Source organism: Leuresthes tenuis, unplaced genomic scaffold (assembly GCF_036924035.1).
Source record: "Leuresthes tenuis unplaced genomic scaffold, fLeuTen1.0.hap1 SCAF_18, whole genome shotgun sequence".
In the NCBI taxonomy this organism is placed as follows: Eukaryota; Metazoa; Chordata; class Actinopteri; order Atheriniformes; family Atherinopsidae; genus Leuresthes; species Leuresthes tenuis.
Genome location: NW_027325372.1, coordinates 7,675,479 through 7,702,780, shown reverse-complemented (window position 1 = coordinate 7,702,780; position 27,302 = coordinate 7,675,479). Strand labels below are relative to the sequence as shown.

At 40.6% G+C, this 27,302-nt stretch overlaps 1 protein-coding gene across 2 annotated transcripts; it reads left to right on the top strand.

Moving 5' to 3' along the window:
* Positions 1 to 70: 70 nt before the first annotated feature.
* On the top strand, positions 71 to 22,842 carry plekho1a (pleckstrin homology domain containing, family O member 1a). 2 transcript variants are annotated; one of them, XM_072370975.1, is made up of 10 exons: positions 71 to 273; positions 2,186 to 2,335; positions 11,921 to 12,061; positions 15,830 to 15,934; positions 16,126 to 16,224; positions 16,316 to 16,600; positions 16,974 to 17,062; positions 18,068 to 18,230; positions 18,345 to 18,457; positions 18,623 to 22,842. In XM_072370975.1, the coding sequence occupies exons 1-10, from the start codon at positions 247 to 249 to the stop codon at positions 19,434 to 19,436; spliced, it is 1,986 nt and encodes a 661-aa protein (XP_072227076.1). In that variant the 5' UTR covers positions 71 to 246; the 3' UTR covers positions 19,437 to 22,842. The 2 variants fall into 2 exon arrangements, with proteins under 2 accessions (XP_072227076.1, XP_072227075.1); XM_072370974.1 differs by having other exon boundaries at positions 16,126 to 16,227.
* Positions 22,843 to 27,302: the final 4,460 nt, after the last annotated feature.

Here is a 27,302-nt window from a genome sequence, read left to right as displayed (position 1 = left end):
CGTGGGGCAAAAGAGCGAGAGCATCTGCTTCCAAACGCGCGCGCACGCGCAGGGAGGATGCATCCTCTGTTCAGACAACAAACGCGGCGCTGAAGAAGAAGAACCGGCGCCGACCGAGCGGACGTAGGTACTCCGAAACCAGGACCTACTGGGACCAGAGCTACCGGTGGCCGGGCTGCAACTGCCGCCGGGCCGGACCTAACCCCGACGGTGTGTTTGTGTGGTGAGACCCGGTGTGGAGGGAGGATGAAGAAAAGCAACCAAAGCAGACGGGTCAGTCAGGGAGCGCTTTATTCACATTTTTATGGCTTTTCCCAGCAGTACGACTCACTTCTCATCATTCATCCGGTCGTAATTCACCACTCCATCTGTGATGTGGAAGCAGAGTAATGCTGTCCAATAACTCGGGCGACAGATTTCTGATCAGTATTCATTGTTCATCAATATTCATGTTGCTCATCGAGAAAAAAAAGGGGGTTGAATTCCTTTATTATCCCCTCATCTCTATTCTACTTTTCTTCTCTCTAGTTTAATTTGTTAGTCATTTATGAGATCAAACAATAACCTTTTATGGATTGTACTGATTGTTATGTATCCAGCGCTCCCTGTGATTTATGTTGGGTGCGAATCAGTTTTTCACTGAATCTTCTGATGATCTTCACACTTGTTCTGATTTGTTTATTTAGTCCTTCGGTTTAACATTTAAATCCTGCTCACATCTGCTGAAGTTAAGCGTGAATATATCTTCATATCTGTCACGTCTTACTGTTATTCAGTTGCTGATTTCTCCTGCTAACTTGCTTTTTGATTTGGGCCATTTAAGATGGTCGACACTTGATATTTTCATGCAGTTATGTTGGACTCTGAGGGCTGCAAATGACTTTGTGTCTAAACAGATCAGAACTGAAGAGTTTACGGACTCTGAAAAGAGTCCAAAGAAGTTGAAAAAAACCCACTTAAAAATGAGGCTGATGGTGTGGACAAAAAACAAAGCAGCAGCAGAGGTGCAAGTATTAAAGTTGTATATCTGTAGCTCCAGTCATCAGATACATGTTAGGGGAACTTATCGGAGTAAAAGCACAAAGGATTTCCCTTCATGCGGTGAGCTGCTCGCTGGAACTTGACAGGAAAAGCTGACAGTGAAATGTGAGCTTCATTTGAACAGAAACACATTGAGGACACTGGACTATCAAACAGGCTGAATGTCAAAAGATAACATACTATCGTGAGTTTAACTGCCTCTTCTTTTGTTATTAAAGAGAACAGTAGCGTAATATGAGAATGTTTTGTCATATAATCTAATGAAAAAGAAGTCAAACACCATTTTCTCAGCCCCACTTTGAGGTCGACTTTCATCTCTTTACGATCATTTTTTTTTTGTCTCTTTGAGGTTTTCTTGAGTCTTTCTTGTCTCCGAGGTTATTCCCAAACACTTTGAAGTTGCTTCCTGTCTCTTTGATGTTGTTTTATTCCTTTACTCGTTTAGTTTCTTTCACTGACTTTGTGCACAGTTTTCTCCTTCCTTCCTTCTGTCAGCGTCGTGCTGTTATGTAATTAAAGTAGGTCAGACTGACAGAGAGCAGCGGGATCATGACAAACATGATCATCGTGAAGATTATCACTCCTCCATCAATCACGTGTTATTCCGCTTTCACTTCTTGGCCTTCTTTCCTCCTCTTGGGTTTAGAAAGAAGCTTTAATCTCTAACATCCTCTTCCCCTACTCTTCTTTTCATAGTAATTCTGTTCATCATCACAGTCTTTTCATCCCGTTTCATCCTTCATCTTTTTCTGCTGTTAAGATTGAGCTCCTCATCCTTCATTATCGGTTTTTCATTTTACATCATCCTTTAGTTTTTAAACTTTTGAATATCAAATCTGAGAGATTTCATCAGGTTCTTTCTTTCTTTCTTTCTTTCTTTCTTTCTTTTTTGCTGGAGTTGTGGTCAAATGGATTTTACTCGTTTGTATTTCAAATGTAAATTCATTTCTTCCATCTTTCGGCCATCCTATCATTTCTTTCCTTCTCTGCCCTACGCTTGTTTTTATTATTTCCTTTCTCACTTTTCGCTGAACAGACATCAACACACATAAAAAAAAACAGGTGGATTTGCATCTGGAAGCAGCTTTTCCTTAATTTGCTGGTTTCTGTGGTCCTGTTCTGAATCTTTCTTGTCGTGTTTCAGGGTGTTCAGGACTTCGGTCCACCGGCAGTCCAGCAGCCAGAGAAGGTGGGCTGGATACGGAAGTTTTGCGGTCGAGGGATTTTCAGGGAGCTGTGGAGGAGCCGCTACGTGATCCTGAGAGGAGACCATCTCTACATTTCAGACAAGGAGGTGAGGACAGAGAGACACATCCTGGAAACGCTCTCAAACAGAGAGCGCTGGTTCCAGCTTGTTGTGCAGGACAGGGAGGATTGTGCACAGGTTTGTGTGTCGGACTGTAGCGAGGCTCAGAGCTTCAGCAGCTGTTTGGTGTCAGATATGTCACTGTGGGTTAGGGTAAGAAAGAGACGACAACAGTTTGTGTCCTCAAGCTGCAGCGGAGAGGACAAGCAGCAAGTGATTCAAGTATCAGATTTGTGATATTCTTGAGCTAAAGTCACCTCTGAGTTTTCTGTCATCTCATGCTGGTACAAGGAATGAAACACACAGGAGCTTCAGGCTGCCCATATGCAGAATCACAGTGAAAGGTTTTATAATTATTTTATAGGAATAATTTGGGATCAAGTGTCAGACCCCCCCCCCCCCCCCCCCCCCCCGTGTGATCTCAGTTTCTGTAAGTAACTGTTAACATATCCTGTGTGAATATGAAGGCCAAGAGATGCAGACAACTACAGTTTTATTACAAATAGGTGTAAAATAGGCACAGATCAACTACGAAGAGATACAAAATGACACCCACAAATGGACAGCTTCAAAGAGACACAAAACAACCACAAAGATGCTCCAAACCAGATGTAAAGAGATGCAAGACAACTACATGCAGAATGAACATTAAAAGACATTCACAAAAAGATGTTAAAGAGATGACCCACAAGAGACCACAAAGACACAACAAGACAGCATGCAAAATGACCAAGAAAAGATGCAAAACAACCACTAAGACATGTCCACATGAAGACATCCGCAGAGACAACCACAGAAGTGCAAAATGACTTCAGAGACACAAAATTACAAAGAAAGTAATAACCACAGAGACCAAAATTACCCTAAAAAAGACACAAAATATGATATCCACTAAAATAAAACAACAGAGAAATGCAAAAAGATCCAAAACAGATGAAAAATAACAACAAATAGACCAAAAACAAATGAAAAGATCCAAAATGACCACAGAGAAGCAAAAAAAAAGAAAAGAAAAGAAACAAAACTACCTCAAAAAGGGTCAAAACGAGCACAACAGGTCCTATTCAGCTGCCACGACTACTGACACGAAGCATGGATTAATCCACTGCTGGCCCTGCCCAGCATCCCAGTTTAATTATTTACATCAACAGGAGGAGACAGTGTGTTGATTGTGTTCAGGTGGTGTTTTGTTTGTAGTTTGAATCTGAATGTCGGAGCTGCTTACAAGAAGGAAAGAATATCAAAATATCTCCAGATTTACAGTTGAAAGGATCAGAAATATGTTTAATTGTTTCAGGCGTCACCTTGGTCTGTGGCATGATATTTTGTTGAATCAGTGCAGGAACAGAGCGCTCCTGATCTGTGTTTATTTCCAGCTCAGATGATGCTGAGTCATTTCTGAACATCGCTGAGTCACACAGATTGTGCAAACTGACCCATCGCGATCTCGCTTTATAGAAATCAAACATCCTGATGAGACACACCAATTTAGAGCTACAGCAACACAGAGAAGGTGTGTTTGCGTTGTTTTTTATGCTCTGTGACACACATTAGTAAACATTACTGCACGCATTAATTATGATGGAACAAAATAAACCTGCTGGGTTAAGAGCTGGCAGCTGTTGTTGATTTTATGAGACTTTTCCTTTAATACTGCAGGTAAAACTGAGGGATGGAAGTCAGTTTTAGTGTCAGAAATCAGAGTCAGAGTCAAACAAAGTGCATGTTTCCTGAGGACATCATTATCTCTGTCTGATATGCTCCAGATTCAAATGATGCTTTCATTACACTCTCAGCCGATAGTTCATCTTCCATGTTGGATATTCTCACAACAGTATAGAGTTTTAGTTTATAATAGAGTCCCTGAACACACAGTAGAAGTGTGTTAGCAGCAGGGCCAGTTGGATCCTAAAGTGCTGAGTGTTCACACTGTTTCTGCCTCACATTATGTAATAGTGTGTTTCAAAACTGCACACAGAGGGTTGTGGGTTGCTGAGTCAGAATTTCTAATTAACACTTTCTCCTTTCTGTGGCATCTCAGATGGCAGGTTGCAGCTCTGCAGGCACGCAGAGATCTATCATGAGACAATGGGTTGCTGGGCAGAGACCAGTAAATACACCCAACTCTATGAGACACATAACAAAAGTTATGTGTGTGCATCACATGGTTTGAGTTTCCCTGATGCCGGGATGCAAAACCTCTACAAATAAGCCTAAAGAGATGCAAAAGGACCTCAGAAGAAAAACAGACAAATATGAAACAACAACCACAAAGACATAAGAACTGATAAAATAAGATCTTAAGAAGTTGAAAATGCCTACAAAGAGACCTGCGATCAATATGAAGAGAAAACTAATCTGAGACACAAACCAGGGAAAGTCTGAGAATACAGATACATAGACACAAAAAATAGATGCAGAAAGACCACAGCCAGAAATAAATCAGCCACAAAGAGACACAATACAGCTACAGTGTGTCATGCTCTGTGGGTTTTTGTGTTCTGGTTTTCCCGTATTATTTTGGGAAGATCCTGCCTTTTGGTTCATTTCTGTTAGCTTAACTGCAGTTTTCTAACACCTGGTTTCCATTGCTAATTGCCCCACCTGTTGTTAATCCCCTCATCAGTCCTTCAGTATATAGTCTCCTGGTTTTTCTGTGTTCTGTTTCCAGATCATTGATGTTGCTTTGGATGATGTTGTTGCTTTCTTTGTGTCTCTGTGGTACTCACTTAGTCACTTAATTAATTTGTCTTGATATAGTCCGTTGCAAGTTTGACTTGTCCTACCTCGGCAGCACCCTTAGTTGTTTTTAAAAAATGCAACCATGTACACTTCATGCCAGTCCTCCTTCCTCTGGAAGGGTCGTACATCCAGTAGAACACAAATCCTGACCCAAAGATACACAAAACTATAGCAAAGAGATGGAAGGCGACTATAAAAAGACAAAAAAATCTACCACAATGATACAAAAAATGCCACAAAGACGCATAATCACCACAAAAAAAGAAAAACAAAACCCCTGCCATAGATGGCTTCTAAGACACAAAAAGGAACACAGCACAGCTACAAAGAGTCTAAAGAAGATTAAACAGATACACAAGATAAGAAAAGAGACAAAATACAGCTAGAAAGAGAAGAGAAATTCTCTAATGGATGCTTTAAGGAAAGCAGAACAAAAAGGCTGGCAACAAAGAGACACAAAACAACAACAAAGAGATGCAAGTTGACAACAAAAAAGCAGGAAACTGCCACAAAGAGACAAAAAATGACAACTAGAGATACAAAATTACCCCAGTCTGACAAACCACTGAGGAACATTGCTCCAGTTTTCTGTTTGGAGGTCTCATATCTGTCAGGGTTTGGGGCCCTGAAGGTGTTTGGCCCCAGGGGCCCTCATCTCTCGATGAGTCCGCGCCTTGTTCTGACATCATTAAGTTCGTGTTTGTGGTGTCACTATAAAAGTGACTCGACACGTCTGCTTTAAGAAGAAAAAGATTCGGCTAAATGTGGTTGCTGTGTCAGAAAATACGTTGTGTGTTCATGTGTTTCCTGCATGGAGGTGATATTTTTGTCTGCTCAGGTTTATTTCAGCAGCAGAAACTCGCGTTGTCGTTCCTGTTATTGTTCTATGGAGGTCGACCGAGTGAACCGAGCAGCAGCATAATGAGTCATATTTACTCCATCTGTGTGTGTGTGTGTGTGTGTGTGTGTGTGTGTGTGTGTGTGTGTGTGTGTGTGTGTGTGTGTGTGTGTGTGTGTGCATATTACTCATATGTGAGGACCTAAATCTGTTTGGATAGTCACATTAAGAGGATTTTTTTCCTTATGAGGACAAAAAAAAAACCCAAGTTCATTTAGATTTAATTCAAATATGAGGGTGAAGATACGTTAAGGTTGGCATTAGGAGGGCACTAGACCTGTTTATGTCTCCAATAAATTAGTTCAAGTCAATATAAAGTCCTCTGAAGTCGTGATAATAACAGTGTGTGCGTGTTTCCTGTAATTATGCTTTTTTTTTTCATTACATCGGTCCCTGTGCTTTGTCTTGTTTCTGTGTCTCAGCAGCACATTGACCCAGGACTTATAAATACAGCAGCATGAGGGAAACTTCACTGTATGTGTGTGGAATTGTGTAGTTCTATCATTGTGAGGACCAGTTTTACTTTTAAACTATAGTTCTGAGGACATTTCTGCTCGGTGATGATACTGTGATGAAAACTGCTCAGATCTGATCAGAGAACAGTACTGATGACTTAAGATAAGATATGGGATCATTTCATCACCAGACTTGATCACATGTTTTATACTTTAACAGCTTTCTCTGGCTGGTCTCTGTGTTTGTTGAGCTTAGGCATCATATTGATTGTGGTATTGACGAATGTTCAGCTCCACCAGCTTCGACATGTGACTTCTGGTCTCACTAGGACCCTGCAGCCATTAAACACACCATGTGACTTCAAATGCACTCAGAGGACACCATCGTTCTAATCTACACTTTAGTTAAGATTATCTGCATTTCTTTAATTTTAGTGGTAATGTTGAAGATATAAATGGTTAATCTATATAGTTTGATGTGTCTAAAACATTCCTAAAGCCAAGAAAAGTGAGTTTTATTTGTGTTAGATCATCAAACTTTGATATAAAGTCTGCAGATGCTCAATACCATTTCCCCAATGGTCCAATAACTGTGGGCTGAAATTGAAGCCAGTGTGGGGGTACTTTAAAGTGCACTACCCCTGATAATAACTGAACACAGACTGTAAAACATTGCTGGCTCCAACAGACTCCCATTAAGCAAAGTGTCATGTTCTTCCATTAAACATGAAGTCAGTATAATTAGTTCACAAGACATTAAGCCGTTGTTAGCTGAACTGAATCCTTTTGCTCACTTTGCATGGTCCTTATGAAAATATGTCCATCATTAAGTAAGTCCGTCAGGATAAGTTACAAGCGTGGATATTCATCACTTGTGACCTAAATTTAAAACAATTCTCACTCCCAAATTGTTACTTACTAACTGTTGAATGGGTCTCCCGAACTGGTGACGGAACAGTAGTGGGATGCATCAGCATGGCAATGTTGGGAATTGTTTTTTTAATATATTTTATTGTATAAATCAAAACCTTATCATGAGGATTTTCCTAACTTTGACCATGTACATTTAATGTGAAATGAAGTAGCTCATTAGCCATTCGAAGGAGGTTAAAATAAAGACAGAAATAAAGGAATTTATATGAAATAGTACATTCAGAATTGACCTTGAGCAAAAGTCCCATGTCTGGGAGTTGGGTTTCTGTCCCACTCTTCGTCACCAGTCTCCTTATCCAGTCCATGTTGGATCCAGAGCATGGTTCTACAACTCTGCATTGGGCCTTCACAAACACATATCTACATAAGTTCAGGGTAGATCAGGCAAATTCAGTCATCTGAAATGTGTCGCTCCACCCCGTCAGTGCTCACAGGAGTCTGTGCACTGCCAGGTTGAGCCTACAGGTAAACCAGAAAGTCCGGTTAAGCTTTATCAACTGAAAATCTGCCCATGTTATATGTTTCTGTGGGGTTTGGAGCATCTTTATTTGGGTCTTAGAGCAAAGCAGCTGAGATTGAAGAGGAAATTAAGATTTTATTGCTCTGATTTCACTGCTTTCTTGTCAAAATCAGGGCTCTGTCGTCTAATTTATTCTGGAGTTTAAATGTTGTGCTCACAAACAGTAACGACTATTCTTGTAGTGCAACTTAAAGGTCAAAGATTTTATGAGGTATTGTTGATGATAAACCTGAGATGACAGACAGAAAGAAACTGGAACAATCAGAAATGTTGAGTGCCGCAAGCACCACCCCAAAGGTTCAGGGTAGTCTCCCGGGTAACTCTTTTTAGCTCCTGGTTTTTGTGGCTGAGACAATAATCTCCTAAACGACACTGGTTCTCAGCTTCAGTTTATATTTGAAATAAGGTTAATAAAGTAAGAAATTATGTTTTTCCAGCAAAAATATCTTGAATAAGAGAATTAGTGGAAGTTGACTGGATTACCCAAGGCTGAAGCCACATTTCCTCTTTTATTGTTATGTCTGTTCCATTTTCCCAGCACTGCCCTGTGTAGCTAGTTTAATTTTATTCTGAGGTAAAAACATTATAAATATAACTAATGATGCATTTGATATTTTCCCTAAAGATGAAAGATGAAAGTAGTTCTTGAAGACAGAGCAGAATAATTAATCTTCCATTGATATAAAAATGGTGGATCTTTTTGGTGCTCATCTTTGCCAAAATCAAGGACTGGCATAAGTTATCGAAGCTGTTTAGTCTTTAGTCTTTGGTTCACTGTCATTTCTTCTTCTAACTGGGCTAACAGACATTGAAGGGTTTTTAGTCTGTAAAATTTTCTAAAAGCTCAATTTCAATTGACGTAACAGTACTTCACCTTTATCAGGATGGATCTTACCCTGTAGCCAACATGGAGATGCTGCTTTCTGTCTTAGTTTTCTACTCTATTCAGGGTGTCGCTCCCTTTGCTCCACTCGGTTTCTCATGTCGGGGACATCCTGTCACATAGTTATTTTGACCATAAGGCCATCGAAGCGTTCTACATCTGTGGTACGTTTTGCAGTTCTGCTTGTTGACAGTACCTTGTATCATACGAGTAAAACTCAGGACAGTAGATCTTGCCTTCGTTGGAGAAGTCATGACTGGACCGTCTGTAGGCTGAGTGAGCGCCTCATGATGCTCACATGGCAGGCGAGAAATTTATTCAAGAAAGTAGACGGCAGCTTTTATTACGGTTTATATACGTGACTGTTCTCAGTTGGTTACGCAACACAAAGATTTCTGTGTATAATCGATGTGTTTCAGGTTATATACATAAAAGTTTCAGGTTATATACATATAAGTAAAATTACGAGTTAAATTTAGTTAGAGATGTTTCCACATCTCGGTGGTAAGTTTCTCCCTGAAGAAACCTTTTGGAGTAGAAGTGAAATGTCTTCAAAAACCAAGAAAAAGGAATCCAGTTGCTTTTATTAAGTTCTTAGTTTTCCCTCTCCACTGTGAAGTGAGATGGTTTTCGTCTCCGTGGCTCCCACAAACATTTTAAAGTTAAACGAAGGGAAAATGTCTCTGATGAATGAAACATGAAAACCAGACGAAGAGCAAGTCGACTCATTTAACTCAAGCTGAACCTTTTACTGTCATGAGTCTTTTATTTAAATTACAGTGATATCTTCTATGCAGAGAGGACAGATATAAACTGAACAGCTGCGTATGCTTTGTTTGAGTGGAGCATTTTCTTTTAAAAAGCGGAGATGGTTTTAAGTACCTAATTTGTTGTTTCAGTAATGATAACTCGGATAGAAAGAAACCCTGAACAGAGAGCATCATGGTTAATTATCTGAATCAAATCAGCCAAAATTCTCAGGCTAATGAGCCAGATGTGGGGAAAAATGTGAACTGAAGCAGACACAGCTGGTCTGAGGCTGAATTAGGTCATTTTACAGAGTAATAATGATTTCTGTTTTTGTTTAAATCTTTGAGAAATTAAGTTTCATCACTCAGCGAACAAGCAGACACTGAGAGGCTGCTTCTGTTGATTTAGTTGTTTATTCATTACAGATTTGGGTTAATGTGCTGATCATTATTACTTTCAACCTTCTGTCTTTACCTTTTTTATCTTATTGTAAATATTTTCTGCACTTCTGTAATTACAACTCCAACAACATTGGGGCTCTGTGTACATTATGAATAAAAAGAGAATTCAATGATCTGCAAATCTCAAAAAAACTATATTTTGTTCACAACAGAACATAGAAAATATTAAAATGTTGAAAGAGACATTTTGTATTGTGTTGGAATTGTGGAACAATTTCAGAGTAATAAGACTTCACTCACATCATCTACAGTGTTTCTACAGAGTTTCAGAGAATTTGGAGACATCTCTGCGCATAATGGATACCTGATTATCTGTATTGGATACCTGTGATCTTCAGGTTCTCAACAGTCATGATTATGTCCTGGAAATCACTGCATGGACTCAGGAACACTTCCAGAAATCACTGTCTGTGCACACTGCTCACTGTGCCGGTTAAAGCTATCTTGGTAGAAACCATGATCCAGAAACTGGACCAAAGCTCATTTAAAACTGGCGGAGGCAAAGTATAAAATTGTTCTGCAGTCAGATGACTCAAAATAATTGTTTTTGGTAATCATGGACGCTACATCCTCCACACTAAAGAGGAGAGGAATCATCTGACTTGTTATGTCTGATGGTATGGGGGGGGGTGCATTTGTCTGGCAACTTAAACATCTGGAAAGGCTCCATCAATGCTGGAAGGTATAATCAGGTTTTAGAGCAACGTCTGCTCCCATCCACATTACATATTTTTAAGGGAAGGCCTTGCCTATTTCAGCAAGATGATGTTCACTTACTGCATCTATTACAGCAGCAGAAGTTGAGCAGCTGTATGAGACAAGAATGGGACACCAACGCTCTCTCAAAGCTCCAGCAGCTGGTCTCCTCAGTTCCCAGATGTTTACAGGCTGTTTTTAAAAGAATATGGGATAGTTGCATTCTCATTTTCACTTACATTTTAGACAGACTCCCTGTTTTTTTTGGAACTGGGATTGTATAAAGTCCCTCTGATTCAGAGAATTTTGACTGTTAATTGTTGCTTCACGTTCTGTGTCATAATGCAGAGTTTAACATGTGCAGTGATTACATCTGAAGACGGTCTGTGATCATGATTGTTTCATAAGCATTTATCTGTTGATTTTTGTCACAATTAATCATATAGAAGCAAGTTCTTTACAACTTCATATGCAACTTTTTACTCGCATCAGTCTGTACTTACAGACACAAACGGGACAATGTGAAGACCTTGTCAGAACCTCCACAGCCTGATTCTATTAGATAATCTGGAGTTCTGGTCTTGATTGGAGGTTCTGTTGAGAGGTTTATTGTAACATTCGATGTCAACTCAACCAGAGATTTCCCACCAAAATTTAGGGATAAAATTCCTGATGAAATAGAATCTTATAAAAATATACCATTTTTCCAATTCTTGTTTAACCCTAAACTTACTAAATACTGTAGATGAAAAGTGCGAATCACACCTGTCATCTGTAAAAAGTGGCTAAAAGGTGACTGATACTTTGTCTGAGTCCTCTTTAGCCAGGAGGCCGATACGTTATTACATTATGTGTTTTACTACAAGCCACGATATTTTCCTCATCTTAACTATGAAGCTTTTGTGTAAAAGAGCAACGAAAGAGTGACTAAATGCTAAAATGACATTTCAGTGTTAAGTTACTTTAAAACATCAGAGGTTGAAACGTGACTCAAACTCTGTTGTTTGGCTTCATCCTCAAACCTCACCAGCCTCCTTATATGAATATGTCATGACATGCTGTGTAACTGTGTTCCTCTATGGAGCAAAAATCATCTGTATATGAAATGTATTATATTTCAGTTTACTCTCTCACAACTTTATATAATCTTAGACTGGGTAAAAAAAACTTTTAGAGAACAAAAGGTTTCTGGTATTTTTATGTTATTATGAGAAATGATTATTTCGTGTTTGCAGGTGAAAGATGAACGTAAAGCACAGGAAGTGTTTGACCTGGCTGATTACGAGCGATCAGAGGAGCTGAGGAAAGCGAAGAGTCGCAGCAAGAAAAATCACAGTCGCTTCACCGTGCTGCGCTGCAGGCAGCCTGGAAACACTGTGAGTCCACCTGTTTGTCTCTCCTACTGTTTGTCTGTTTCACTTCCTGTTTATCCGTTGACCTGTCCATCGTTGTACCTGTCTGTCGGTTAGTTTTATGTATAGAGCTCCAAATCAATATAACTAACATTGGGGTACTTAACATAGCAAGCCAGAAACTTTAACTTGTGTTATTGTTTTGATGTCCACTTGTCTTGTGGTTCCCTCATCCTTTTTTAATCGTGATCTGAAAGCCTCTCAGCTCTTAAAGGAGACATGTTATCGCCTCTTCTCACACGTTGGTACAGTTTACAGAGGTCAGAGTTAAATGTTGTTAACGTTCTTTGGTAAAAATACCACAAAGAAAGTGTTCCTCAGGTCCTATTCTAACCTTAAATTTACACCTCTGTTAACATAAGCCTGTTTGATGGCGAGGAGTGACCCCTATCTCCACTACGCTGCTTTTTTCAGCAGGTTCTGCTTCTTTTAAGATCTGTAGTACTCAACTACGCTTGAAGCACATTATCGCCAATATAACAGAGCACACAGTAAATAACCTTACACAACCTAACTGATAGAAAAAATACTACACTCTCAAAGAGTCAAGAGTCCTGTGTCAAACTGAGTCAGATTGTTAAAAACACAAGACAACAGAGAGGACAGCTGAAGTCATGTACCAGCCAGCCAGCTGGTGATTCCTCTGTCTCATACCGACTCTAGAGAGCGCAGGCTTCACTCTGTTTAGCTCAGCTTTTTAGAGGCTGACGTTAAGAACTTTTACAGACTTTATAAGTTTATTTTTGTAACTCTGTTGTAACTCGGTTTAATGCTGCATTCATGTGACAAGTGGGAAATCAGAATTTCCAACTTCTGTCTGGGAAAAAATGAAAGAACACCACTAAGAAGTTCCATTTCCTCGTAGGGATGTGCAATAAAACATTACTCAAAGTACTGGTAGACTGGTATTAGACATGACTTTTTAAAGTTATGTAAACTATATAACAGCTAAAACAAAGCACAAGAGCAAAGAGCTTCGACATCCCTCTTCTGAATTGCAGAAGTCAACTGTAAATCTGAACCTTTCACTGATTGAGACATTTTCTATACCAAAGTGACAGGGCTGTAGTTTTTTTTACTTTTGATCTTTTATGTTGGTGATGGCATCATTTGTCCCTGTCACAACCTGACCCGTAAAGCTAGGACAAAAGTGGAGATCAGTGTGTTGGTGGAGTAGGATGAAGCATGGGGCTGAACATTCTGTGTTTGAGTGTTGTGTAAGGAACAAATCAACTGAAAACCATCACCATGGGGCTGCCTGCTGTAGAGGAGGGAGTGTTAAAGGCACTTACACCAGAAGCCTTAAGAAAGAAAAACAGTAATTAATACAAAAAGTGAATAAAAGGGTCATCACCGTCCCTTTAAAGGCCTGTGCTACAACACATGTTAAACACAGCCACAGCATCATTTCATTATCTGGCCAAACTAACCCCAACAACCTCAATCACACTATGAGGTCACGTAACTCTGGTTATCAAACTCTCATCAGTGCATTTAGAAGTGGTGTTGAAAGCACCTGGTGACCAAACAGAAAAAGGTAAGGGGTACATATGTTAAACAAGAAAAACAAACAAGAAGTATTAAGAATAAAAGAAAACTAAGTCACAGGTTAAAAGCAACATGGCTGCTGCTGAGAAAACCAGGCGAGAATTCTGTTTGCAAACTCGATGAAGTTAATTAGTTTATAAAAACTACCTCCGCAACATTAAGCTGTGATCAGATCTGACTGTAACTATGATTGTGGATTACATTACACAAACTTTATTCTTTCAGCTGCATTTATGATGTTGTTGAACTGCGTTGGGATCTGGAACAAATATAAAAACTAAACATAAGTCAAACCAGAAAGTAGGCATGCTTGCAAATGTCATCTCGTAAGCTCAACAAGTACAAGCTTCAGTGCTTTAATCGGTGTGTTTTAGACGAGCCGTTTTCTCCACTGAGATTACACAGGGCATCTCTCAAAGATGCTCATCAGGGAAATCCAACAGGTTTATGTGGTCTTCTATGCTCGGGGATCTCATGAGACATACACGGCTCTGGAGCAGGCTATGTTCTGAAGTGTGTTGTACCAAGACCATATATCCTGGTATGAAGTAAACTGCTGTCATAAATTGAAAGCTGAGATTAAACTTAATGTCACACCATTGACCGTTTATCTTGTTTAACATTACATGCATCAGGCTTTATGCTTTTTAAGCAGTCCGTCCAGATGTGAAAGCTCTGAACTGCAGTTCGTCCTCCCTCCGTGTCTCTTCGTTTCCGTGCTCAGAGATTACGCCGTCCTGCCTGACTCACACTGTCACCTCGTTGGTGGATTTCCTCCTACATCTGCCTCAGGATTGGTGGATCTGAGTTTAGGAAGCCCCTCCACTTTGAGTTGACTGTCCCGATTGGCTGAGCTGTGCTGTTTTGTTTTTTTTCCCACTGAAAAGGTTTAATCTGCAGAATCCCATTAGTCTGTGAGTTACAGCAGAATAATCCCTGACACACTCTCACATGTAAGTCTACCCTTCGTCCTCTCTCTGCTCAGCTGCTGCACTGAAATGAAGCGGAGAAAACGTGACTGATTCTGTTTCCTCGCGTGTGAAAACCCTTTGATAATGTGCACTTCTGACTGCAGAGCATAGTTTAAAAAGCTTCTCCACCTGAGGCAACGTGGGTGAAGCAGCAGCTGTTTGGGACTATAACCTGCTTCAAACTGGCATGCTCTGTGTTTAACAAATGTTTACCAAATCACACTTTGTCATTCAGCATTTAAAGGAATATTTTATAGATTTTTTTTCCTTTTAGTTTGGTTGTTTTTAGTACTCAGTTAGTGACTTCGTTGCAGTAGACAGCAGCTCTCACTTTAGAGAATTAAGTTTAGCTTAAAGCTTCTCAAAAAAAGGCATTGAAAAGATCACATTTTTCTCTATTTGAAGCAACTCAAACATTTCACAGTAGTTTAAGCAGGAGCTGCAATGTGGATTTTCACTTTAACATCAGACAGTTACGTGGAACATGACAGCAGTGCAACAGACCATAGACCTTTTAAAGGTAAGAAAATGTGGTAAATAAGTAAACAACCGTCTAATAGAGAAGTCACATGGTGTAAAAATCAGAAATAGTTGTCTCCACTTCTTTAAATCTGATGGAAAAAGCGTGGAGGAGGGGTATAGGAATGAGCATGTTTCAGGCTGAACTTAGGCTGAAAATCTACCTCTAAACCTGCTTTTAGTCTCATAAAAATAATTTACCCAAGCAATCTTTTAGATAGTTTTCTAGAACAGTGTTCTAGGAGCATCAAAGCGCTCCACTGTTTGCCTCAGTGATGACAGAAAAAAAGACCTTTACTTCTCAGCTGGGATATTCATTAAGAAGACAAGACAATACTCCTCTTTGAAGGTCGGAGGCTTTGGTTATTGCCTCTAATTGTGCATGCAGTGTAAATACTACAGCTAAAATAACATTGGATGGAAGTACAAAGGTCTTCAGGAGCTTAGATGGCAGATGCAGTTGTGCAACACCAAAGCACCAAATATACACCTGTTACACTGAACATCAGCTGTTGTAAGAACACCAGTTACACACCCTTGCAAGAATTCTTGCTTCTAGTCGTACTGAAAAGCCACACCACACAACTTTTTAAACAATGAAGGAACATCTAAAAAGTTAGTTTGTGCAGCATTTAAAGGGTAAACAACCATTACATGCTGTATGTAACTGCACATCCAATATATCTTTGTGCAGGTTCCTAACCTGGTGTTTCTGGCGGTCAGTCCGGAGGAAAAGGAGTCATGGATTAACGCGCTCAATGTGGCCATCGTCAAGGCCAAGAACCGAATTTTAGACGAGGTAATTTGTCGTAAAACTGAGTGCAGAATGACAAGTTAAATATGTAATTCAGGGTTCAGTTTTGCAGACAGAGAAGCTTTATGGTTATTAAAGTATTAACGTATTATAGACTGATGAATGAACTTGACAGAATATTCAACGATGTCAAGGTTATCTTTAGGTTTATGAAACAAAGCTGTATGTCTGTCCAGGTTACCATCGAGGAGGACAGTGCTTTAGCTCATCCCACTAGAGACCGAGCGAAGATCCCTCACGGCCGCCGGCTGCCGACCAAAGGACACCTCATGGCCGTGGTACAAGGATGCCATGTCATATCTTTCTGTTTCTACACATGAACATTATCTTTAATGATATCATATTGTCTTTCATCTCTAACCGCAGGCATCCACCTCCTCCCACGGCATGCTGACCCTCGACCTGGTCGCTGAGGAGGACGGCTTCTGCCCTGATTATGACGATGACTTGGATGAATCCTGGGAGAACAGCTTCCGGGTGGACTTGCAGAAAGGGGGCTCTGGTGGTCGTCAGCGAGCTGGCACCGATGTGTCAAAGCTGTGGGTGACTTCCAAAGAGCCCAAGGTGAAGACCAGCAGTCTGCCCAGGGGGAGTGAGCGGTCATGGGGCAAGCAGTCCCATCTGGAAACCTCCAAGTGCCAGCAAGTCCAGGTGGATCATTCTTATACTGTAGATCACATTTTCTGCTAAAGTAGTCAATTGTTACCTGAAACTGACCTTCTGTGATAGAAGCAGTGTCTAAAAGGGTCTGCATAACAACTGAACCTGAAGACCCACCAAGACTGAGCCCTAACTGGTGCTGGATCATTTCTGGACTATGTTTTTACTTCAGCTATCTCTTACCTCTTTCTTTTGTGAGGCAACATTAAATATGTTGCTGTTGGCTCTGAAAGTCCTCAAGTCATCAACAGTTATCGCTCACTGGTGGAAGACGTTAGTTCGCGTCTGCTTAGTCTAAACCAGCCCAACCCACCTGTGAAGCACGGATATAAACAACACATCTGTTTCCTTTCTGGTCTTGTAGGCTCAGTCGCAGACGCCGCAGCCCGGGAAAAGGTTCAGCATGCAGGGTCGAAGCCGCTGTGCCTCCATGGATGAGGTCCTCTCGTCCAGGTACTCAAACACCTGACAGTTGACTGATTGTGAAAACACAGCTGCGTAATTGAAAGCAAAAACAAAGTTTAATTGATAAATTAAATTAATTAATTAATTAATTAAAAACCTGGCTACCTCCTCCCCACACTGATACTGATGCTGCAACAACCCAGTGGGGAAATTCAAGCGCAACACAAGGAATTATAGCAATTTTAACAGAGATTATTTTCATTTTTACAGTTGAAAAAGAAAAAACTTTGAATAATGCCAGAACAAAAACAAAACATTTTGGAAACTGTTCAGTTTGACTAACTGTTATTAGCAATAATAATGCAATCCATCGCACTTTTAGTCTGCGCTAAGCTTGAATGCAAAAGTTTTGATTTTTAAGTTGAGCTATGTTCATGCACTCAGCTGTGGACTAATGTAAATCTTTCATAGCATCAAACCAAACAGGGCTTTCAAACGGTTTCAGTGCTCCCCCTTTATCTTGGTTCATGGTTATTCATCTTTTGTTGCAGAGCCCACATATCTGATTTACACAGACTTCAACCCAGTCTCACGGCAGAGCGTTGAGAGTTTAACAATCCTAACCCTCAATACACTTTTGTTGAGCAAACATGTTTCTATTCAGTTCAACTTGTGCTCAAGTTATTTTTTGAGTTAATGGTGACAGAAATGATTGGATGTAACTCTGGTTTTATAAGTGAATGAGAGTCTGGCAGAGCTTTGACAATGAGAAAACAGTGCAAAACTCCAGGTGCAATACTGCTTAGTAAGTCAGTGTTGTGAACAAATCTGATACAAGTACAGCCTCTTACATTGTGGGGTATTGTATTTGACGTAAGCAGTATGTAAATATTGTATTTGAAGTGGTTCATGAGGAGCTGGAAAGCACAGCTGGATAGAAGGATGACTCGACTAGCTCACTGCTGCCACAGAAGCCAGATTAGCTAAATGAAAAACCTTTTATAGTCCTTCATTCTTCATGTCTCTCGCTTTATTTTTCACCTCTTTCTCCAGGCCAGCAATGATCCGCTCAGAGTTTCGTTCTGCTCTTCGACGCTGTCCGACTGAGGAGGAGGCAGGGGGCGGGGCTTTGGCCCAGCCTGTCGGTCAGCTGCAGAGTCTCATCGCTCAGAGGATGCAGAGAGCTCAAGAGCTGCTGGAGGAGATGAGACTGCAGGTCCGACTGCTTCTTACACGAGCTGTTCTTTGAACAGTTGGTTAACAGTTCTGCAAAAATGAATGGCACAGATGGTAAAACAGAATGAAGTTAATGAAATGGTGTGATTGACAGGAGCTGCAGAAGGCCAAAGCAGAGAGGGAACGAGGAGGAAGCTCAACCTACCTGAAGGGCATCGAGTCCCCCCGACTTCATCACCTCAGGGGCTCTGACTCTCCTCAGTCCAGGTATTTTTTCTCACAGATTTGCTTATATTTTATAATCAAATGTGATAGAGGATGCCCATCTGTGTGGGCTTGGTATCTGAACTCATTTGTACTTATGCTTTTCAAATTGTGTTGTCATAAAATGTTGTTAAAGATAGATATTTATTGGATTCCTGTCCTCCTCAGCAGGTCATCAGGATCGCCGAGGAGCAGGAGTAGTGATTCTCCTCGCCTGCGGGGCAAAGACTCGCCTCGAATGAGAGGAAGAGAGTCTCCTCGATCCAAAGCCAAGAAGAATCGCTCAAAAGGGACCGACTCGCCTCGCTCCAGGCGATCCAACTCACCCGCTGCTAAAGCCACTGATTCTCCTCGACTGAAGAATTCCCCCCATCTGACCGACTCTCCTCGCTCAAAGAGCTCGGACACAGTTCACTGCTCACCAAATCTCAAGGCATCATTCAGTTTCTCTTCCAACAAACAAGAAAACTCTCCTGTACAGAAGACACCTGAACTGTCTTCATGCATCAAAGGATCTGAATCCTCTCAGGTTAAAGGATCTGATTCGCCACGAGGCAGCGAAACTGACTCCCCTCGTCTAGGGAGCATGAAGGAGTCGTCTTGTCACAGTCAGAACTTCTTGATTGTGTCTGGATCCTTCGATTCCTCACAGCCTAAAACGCCTGACAAGCACGGCCTGTCGCCTCCTCTGCCTGCCTCGCAGCTGTCTGAAGACGACTTGGAGGTGGAGCGGAGGCGAGCTGAGGCGGAACGCCTCCTGGAGGAGGCTGTGTCCTCATGGAAAGAAGCGCAGGAGGTCCTGCAGGAGGTGAAGGAGCTGCAGAGTCAGACGCTGAGGCGGCAGCGTAGGAGGACCTACGAGAAAATGACAACTTCAGCAGCAGCAGCTGGGCTGCCCACAGGGACCGCGGCGGCAGAAGAGGACGACACGCCCGCCTCGCCAACATCACCTGAAGATAACAACGAGTCGGAGACACCTTGATGGGGATTTCCTTTCCTATAATTACCGATTCAGTTACTGAATTTTGTCAATGGCGGTTGCAGCGTTTTCAGCATGCGATGCACAAAAAAGAGACAGGATTTGCTTAATTTGAAAGACTTTAATTCTATTTGTGACATGATTTTTATCTTTTAAGCCGGTAACGGTGGGATCCACGTGACCACCTCAGCAAATGTGGATTATTTTGAAAGCAGTTCTTCCCAAGGAGGTTTAATGACTTTAATCCTTCATATTGCACTACACCGTCACCAGGCAGAAGCCCCCTCGCTTGTGCTGCCTGTTTACTCGAGGAAGCCTTCCTGTGTGGCAGATGTGTCACATTTAATTTTACTAAACACAGTTTTAATGGAGAGGCCTCCCCTCACATTCGACACGCATCTCTAACGATGCTGCGCGTCGAATGTGAAGTGAAAAGCCTCTCTGTTGATTTCGAAAGAAAAAAAAAAAGCTTTGGACTTTAAAAGAAAGTCACACATTTTTCAAGTAAAGATGTCAACATTTATACTATGAAAACCTTTTTGAATATGACAAAAACACGAAGCTGCTGAAGAGCACTATGTTTCCTAAGAGCACAAAGTGGGGCTTTATTGTAAATTTCTTCCTTTTAAAAGTAAAAAGACACTGAAAATGGACTTCCGGTATCCACACTTGTTAAGAATTGTATCGATTTATTCACTGATATTGATTTCAGTAGTTTTGTGTGATGTTTCTGTTAAAAACAAACTTATTCATTGCCGGGCCTTGGTTTAGTTGTTGCCCTTTATTAGTGTGTGTCCTGAAATGTCCTTCCAGCTCACTGTTTGTATCTTTACAATCACAGGGAGTCTTGTCGAGCTACAGCAAAAATCAGGGAGTTTTAATGTTGTATGCGACGAACAGAGAAGAAGCAATAATGAACACAGGAAAAAGTATTTACTTGTTTATAACGTGTGGCGACACATTATAAAACATGTGCACTATGGACTAAATTCCTTTGGAACAAAACCACTTTGCCCCATTTTTTACTGTGTGATGAAAAATATTTGAAGCATTTTGTCCCTCTACTGAAAACATGACAGTTTCATTTGGATATTTTAGCCTAACAATTTATTTAAAACATCCACCATTATTAAATCCTCATAAAAATGTTAATTTTCTAAGGATGCCTTCAATTGATTATCCACAGGATTATGCCTGACACACAATGAGGGGGATGTCCCACTAACAGTCCCAACAGACATGAACCAGGAATTGAATAAACCGGGGACTAAATGAATGCATCACAAACACGTGAGGGAATTCTAAGTGTTGCACATATCCGAGAAGAAACCTGTGCATCCCTTAAACAACAAAAAAACTCTGCTTTACATTTTACAGATACACATGAGGACATTTATGTGTTGCTGTTAATAAATTATTCTAACCATGAACGTACAAGACAAATTCAATTACTAACAAAGGATCTAATTTTCTGCAGACGTGAAGCAGGTGCTGAAATATATGTGTCATGGACATGAATAACAGATTTAACGTGTTGCAGATGGGTCGCTGACGAATTAAGCACACGTGAGCACATCAGTGTCAGCAAACGTGAAAAATTACAGACATAAATGACCTCATCTACATCTTGAAGATATGATTGGATGATGGAATAAATACAGATTAGCCTCAAAGCATTATCAGGGTGAGATTGAAAAATGTGGGATGCTGATTCTACAGCTAGTGTCTGATTTGTCCATTTGGGCCACTGTAGGAACATGGTGGAGGGATGAGTAGGTGTGCCACATCTCTAAAATAACTTTCTCACATTATTCAACACTACTTAAAACCATGAATATGAGTAACATTAGTTTCTGCCAATAGATTGCCTTAAATTTTACACACTGGACCTTTTAAATATGTTTTTCAGATATGGAACAGTGTGTTAGGGTAAATTTACAAAAATCAGCCTCTCAATTTTCTCTGGTTAACAAATTTAAATTAAACTTAATATGAAATGAACAATTACCTTAAACATATTTCAGAATTTCTTCCATTTCACTTGATATTACAATAAAAACGCCACAAAACAAATGTCTGCAGGTTTAAATCTGCAGCTGCAGTTATCACACAGAAAATACAAATATTCAAATGAATATTCAATCTGGGCTAAATTCAGTCCTATTGTGGACTTAATAGTAGATAAAGCATGAAATAAATCTAAATGTTCGTACATTTTACAGAGACACAACCATCTGAAAGTGTAATATCTAATGGAACAAACATCAGCTGCAGCTCCTTATATTTGTCACAATGGGTGATATTAAGATATTAATAGATATTAATAGATATCAGTTTCATCAGCTGATATCTGACCAGTAAACTGTTTATACTCACATTTTGTAACGTCAAACATTCACATTTATTTATCTGAGGTCCTGTGGGTCGCTGGTGTGACAACGTTGTCCAGTTTTTTCCTTCAGTTTGTGTGTTTTTGCACATTTCCTGATACTTAGAGCATGTATAAGAATGCACTGACACTGAAAGAGCTAAATCACGTGATGGATTCTGTGTACTGTGAGTGACATTGAAGAGAGGATGTTGAACAAATGTATTTATTTTTATTTTTAATGTTGCTGCACATTTGAAACAATGTTTTTAAGCAGAGAATCCGATGCTGTATTCACTGTTATTATATAAAAAAAATAACAAGTTATTTTAAGTATTTTGTCGCTGACTATACTTGACTGTAGATGTATGTGTTGATGTTTTTGAATGATGTTTGAATTACTTTCTACAGCAATGCATTGTGGGTAAATGGCTCCAATATGAACACTGTTGACTGGCTGCCAGGAGCGTCCAAAGCTCATCGTCACATGAAAACCAAGCTAAGCTAAACTGCTGGTGGGACAGTCACTTCCTGATGCTCGGTGCACATGCTCAGACAGCACTGACTCTCTTCCTGTTCCCCACCCTGCATGGACATAAAAAATCTAAATGCTTCTTGGCTGATATACTTTGCTGCCCTGTGGTCTCCAAAACTGGCTGTAACTTGTTTAATTATAAAATGATTTCAGCTTACCATCACCTTTAGAGATAACAAGGCCGGGTTCAAATAAACTGTATTCAGTTACTGTGGGTGGCTCTAACAGACATTACCAGCTAAACAGCCAGAGCTTTGAGTGGATCTTTGAACATTTATTTAGTATTTGCGTTTCCCTTCTGTGTCCCACAGAGCGTCTGGCATCAGGCAGCGATTCACATCAGGTAGTGACTGGGTGACAGCTTTCACCTGCTCTGCCATGTAAACACAGATTTGTGATGGCTTCAATGTGCTGATGGGGAATGTTTGAGTCAGTCCGACTCAGATCAGGTGGACGCTTCTCACCTCACTGGCGAAATTTTTTCTTGTTTGAATAAAACAGTCTTGAAGGAGAAACACAAGAGTTAATGTTTGTGTGAATACATCACGATCTCATAACAGATCGGGACATACGCACGTTTGTCTCCCCTCGAGCTTCTGATGACTTTTCCACTACTTTTGCAACGTGATCGCATTGATGCTTGTGATGATGTAATGAAGTCAAAGGCTGGCACCATTGAATAGGACATAAATGCCTTTAAGGGGCTAAGTAGATGGAGTTTAAACCTTTGATTGCTGGTTTACTGGTTGGGGTTAAACGTTAAAAGAAGTTAAAACTACATAGATAGGTTTACCTATCAGAGAATACATTGTTAGGGTCAGAAAACCACACATGGTCACAAACTATAGTTTTATTCTCATTGTGATGTAACAGAATGTTGCCCTACACAAACAACATCATATAATATCAAACTTCATCAACTCAAAACACGCTTGAAATACACAGAAACCAACTATTTTCACATGTGAGCTAAGAGCATTCAGACACTTTCGGGACTTGTCACCAGTGAGCTGACAAATCCTGCAGAAAGCCCTGTCCTTCATCTGGATTATCTCACGCTGCCCCTCCGTATAATGTCATGAAAAATTGAGGATGGCAGTGCGTGTGTGAAAACTGCAAAAGCACCGCCTCAAAGGCAAGCGGGTATAGTTCACGCTCTGTGAGTTTAGAATAACACATGAACACACATCTCACGGCATTAAAATCCAGGTTATAACATTCAACACAGGACAAGACTTTCAACATCTTACATCATCAAGACTGCCTCATTTTAAATTCCAGGTTCTTTTTAAATGTTAAGCCAATGGTAGACATTTAAAAAGAGAGTTTAAATCACTTTACTTACTTTACCAAAGGTATAAAATACTTCCATCACAGATTTTATGTGATTCATAAACATTTTCTCTGTCTCGAGCCACCGTGTCACGATGAAAGATTTAAAGAGCAGCAAAATTGTGGGATGGATTAAACAGAAAAAAGCAACAAGAACACTTCATACAAAAAAAGGAATCAAACAGGAGTGTCAGATGCACTTAGACAAAATAATAGACAAAATAATAAAATACTTTGTAAATCTCTGAGAACTGGAACACAAAATCAAATTACTGTCACTGGAAATCTTGCTTCAAAGACAACCTTTATCCAAATGTTTTAAGATGACTAAACAGGCATGAACAAGAATATACATGGTGTGTTCAGTTATAACCGAACAGCTCAGAGACACCCCACGACTGTATCTAAATGCTTGCCTTTAAAAATGACCGCAGCTATGAAATGTGCTGTACAGTTTGTTGGTCTCTTGTTTTTCTTGTGATGATGCTGCTGAAGCAACAAGCAATTCAGGTAAACATGTAGAGAGTCATCTTTATGAAAACAGTCATAATGAATGTAACTCACATAGGATAAATATTACACTGAACAGTAGTAATTCATATTAAAACATATATGGAGACTCACGCCATCCGTACTGTTTGACTGGGCTAACATACTCAGCATGTAAAGCTGGTTCTGAGGATAATGGGTATAAAGGTAGAAGTATTTTTTCTAATTGTACCTACAACCACGTCATCTGTCCCCCTGGTGTGTGCGTTCTGCGTGTGATGTTGAATGTCTTTGTACCTATAAAGAAGCCGAGCCCCCATTGTCTCCACTTTAACGCAACACAACACAAACAGAGATGACCCTATCTCACTGTTTGAGTGAGAGGTGGTGAAGAGCTGGAAAAATGTAGGGCAGGACAAACGGTATCGGCCTATTACGCAGCTCCACCTCCGCAGCTCCACACCAACACCCACTGTGACGCATCAGGCCATGTGTGCGATCACGTATGCATGTGTGAGCATTTCTTAATGAGTAATCTGCTGCCATTACGTGTGTTGCCACAGGAATCACTGAGAAGCAGATTCACCTTGAAGGAACAGTCGGCCAGCTTTAATAAAACGTCTTCTCTGTCTGCTCCACTGTTTCATCTCTGTGACAAACTCCCAGGATCAATGAACCAGACGTAAAGTGCTTACAGTGCTTTCTGGACAGCAACAGAGCTCCCCGCCTGTGGGTTTATTTTTAACCTTGTTCTGCCACAGCGAGAGCAGCATATAAGCACTTTATCCTTCCATCTATGCAGGATAAAAGTCACTTTTCCTCATGCTCTAATAACAAATTGTTTTTTTAGATTAAGGTAGTTTAAATGTCTGCGTGATAGACTTAGCTTGTCATAAAAAGAAGATTGGAAGATATTTTTTATTGATAACTTAACAACAGCAAAATATATAAACTTACAAGTTGCTAAGGATGCTCAGAGCCGCTCATGTACAGTGAAACAAAATCCTTTTGTTTCTTTGACCCCTTAGAATCTGAACATGTCAATATTTTGTACTCATGCCTCCAATTTTTCATAGACCACTGCGTTTGTGTAAAACTGGACAAACTGGACTAGGTGTCATGTCTCACTGGCATCTGGTTGGTTGTTCTAACTGGGTCTGATTTCAGTCTGAAACTGGCAGAGAGAAAGTAGAGAGATACATAAAATCAGTTTGTGTTGTAGTTAAATTGTGATTTCTCAAATTTAGTCTGTGCTAATGAGTAAATGTCTGATATTCAGCACTTATTGTTGTGCTAAGAAACGGGCTCTTAAAGGTTAGTCGGGTGGAAAAAAGTCTGATTACCTGACCGCAGAACTGCCTCTTTGCTCCGTTTTTGGCCCTGTTTTCTTTGTCAGAACAGGACTGTCGTCAGGAACCGGGGTGGCTTGAGGCAGAGTAGGACACAGCAGGATAATAATCAGCACCTCCCAGTCGTATGCTGTGGTTCTACCTGTCCTAAAACATCTGTGGTTCTAATCTTAACTGTGACTTTCTGTGTGGAGTTTACATGTTCACCCCTGGAACTCCAGTTTTCTCCAAAAACACGCATGTTGTAATATAACCTTTGGAGCGAGTGTGAGCATGCCTGGTTATTCAAGTCGCTTGTCTCTGTGATGGACCTGCGACCTGCCCGGGGTGCACCCTGCCTCAGGGCAGCTGGGATAAACTCCAGCCTTCCTGCGACTCTGAATACGATGAAACGAGTTTGAAAAAAAGGAACGAATGCATATTATTTCTTCCTGTCTGTTACCCGATTCTTAGTTGATCGATAAACATTTGATACTTGAACTTGCAGTGTTTAAAATTTTAAACCCCCAGACATTTTTTGGTGTTTAGGTGTAATAATTAAAGTCATGTATGATGCGGTTCCTAACAACAACTGTGTGACAGCGGGGTGCTTTCACAGAATTATTTACTGAAAGATGGTCGAGGCTGATTCACGTTCACATCAGAATCTGATCAATTATTTACAACGATTCTCTCTCTGCATCATCACGCTCACTCGCTTACTATCTGATGTTTCTGGATTAGTTATTCTCTCCATTGGGATCAGGGGAGGGGCTGGGGGGTGTTATCCCATGTTTTATTAAAACACGCACACATTAACGCTCACTCAGTCCCAGTGTACCAGGTCAGTGTTACAGTTTGTTCTCAGTTAAAGCAGGAAGGATTACAGCGGGAGGTGGGGGATGGTAACTGTGTGAGTCAGAGCCCTGCAGCGTCTGTTCAAAGCCTCGACCTCGTTTATTCCCCTCAACCTTGCCTCCTTCCTCACCTCCTTTCCTCATTTCACTCCTCTTTTGACTTTGTTCCCACTTCCATCCTCTACCTCCTTCCCTTTCCTGTAGTAACATTTCCATTCACTTGATTTCATGTACATTTTGCACAACATGCTCCATTTCTACCTGATGATTACACCCGACCTGTCAGCTGTCAGTTAGAACAGCAGGATCCAGATATTACCCCTGAGCATTCATCTTTGTTTACAGTCTGTGGTTTGAACATCTGAAAGGGACTCAACTTCAACCTGAGGTGGAGCTTCTGAATGATATCCTGATGTCTGATCACACATCCCCCAAAACAGCAACATCCACCATCTTGTCTACAGCAAGATGCTGCCGTTCTTTTAAATTATTTTCTGTGTTACTGAAAAAAATTCAGGTTTTTTGAAGACAACAACAACTGCACCTTAATCCAGACTATTTCAGACGACAATGGCCAACCATCAGCTGAGTAAACTGGCTCACATCGCTCTGTGGAGGTTCTTTCAGGCGACACAGGCAGCATATGGTCCAGGGGTCAGGATCAGGTGATTCACTTGATCCTGATCTGCAGCATCGTGATGATCCTGGGGAGCATGTAGGCCCTGCGCCACGGCTGGAAGGCTGACATCATCAGGAGGGAGAGGAGCTGAAGCAGCAGTTTGTCGTCCTGCCGCTCTGGTAGCAACAGAACTAAAAATACTTCCTGGTTTTTGTCCACAAACAGACACACTTTGGAGGCCTTACTTTGACTTATGATACATGAATAACTAATACAAAAACCTTGTCTTTAAGACACAACTTCAGTTTTTGATTCAATAAGTGCTATTTGTCCCCGAAATG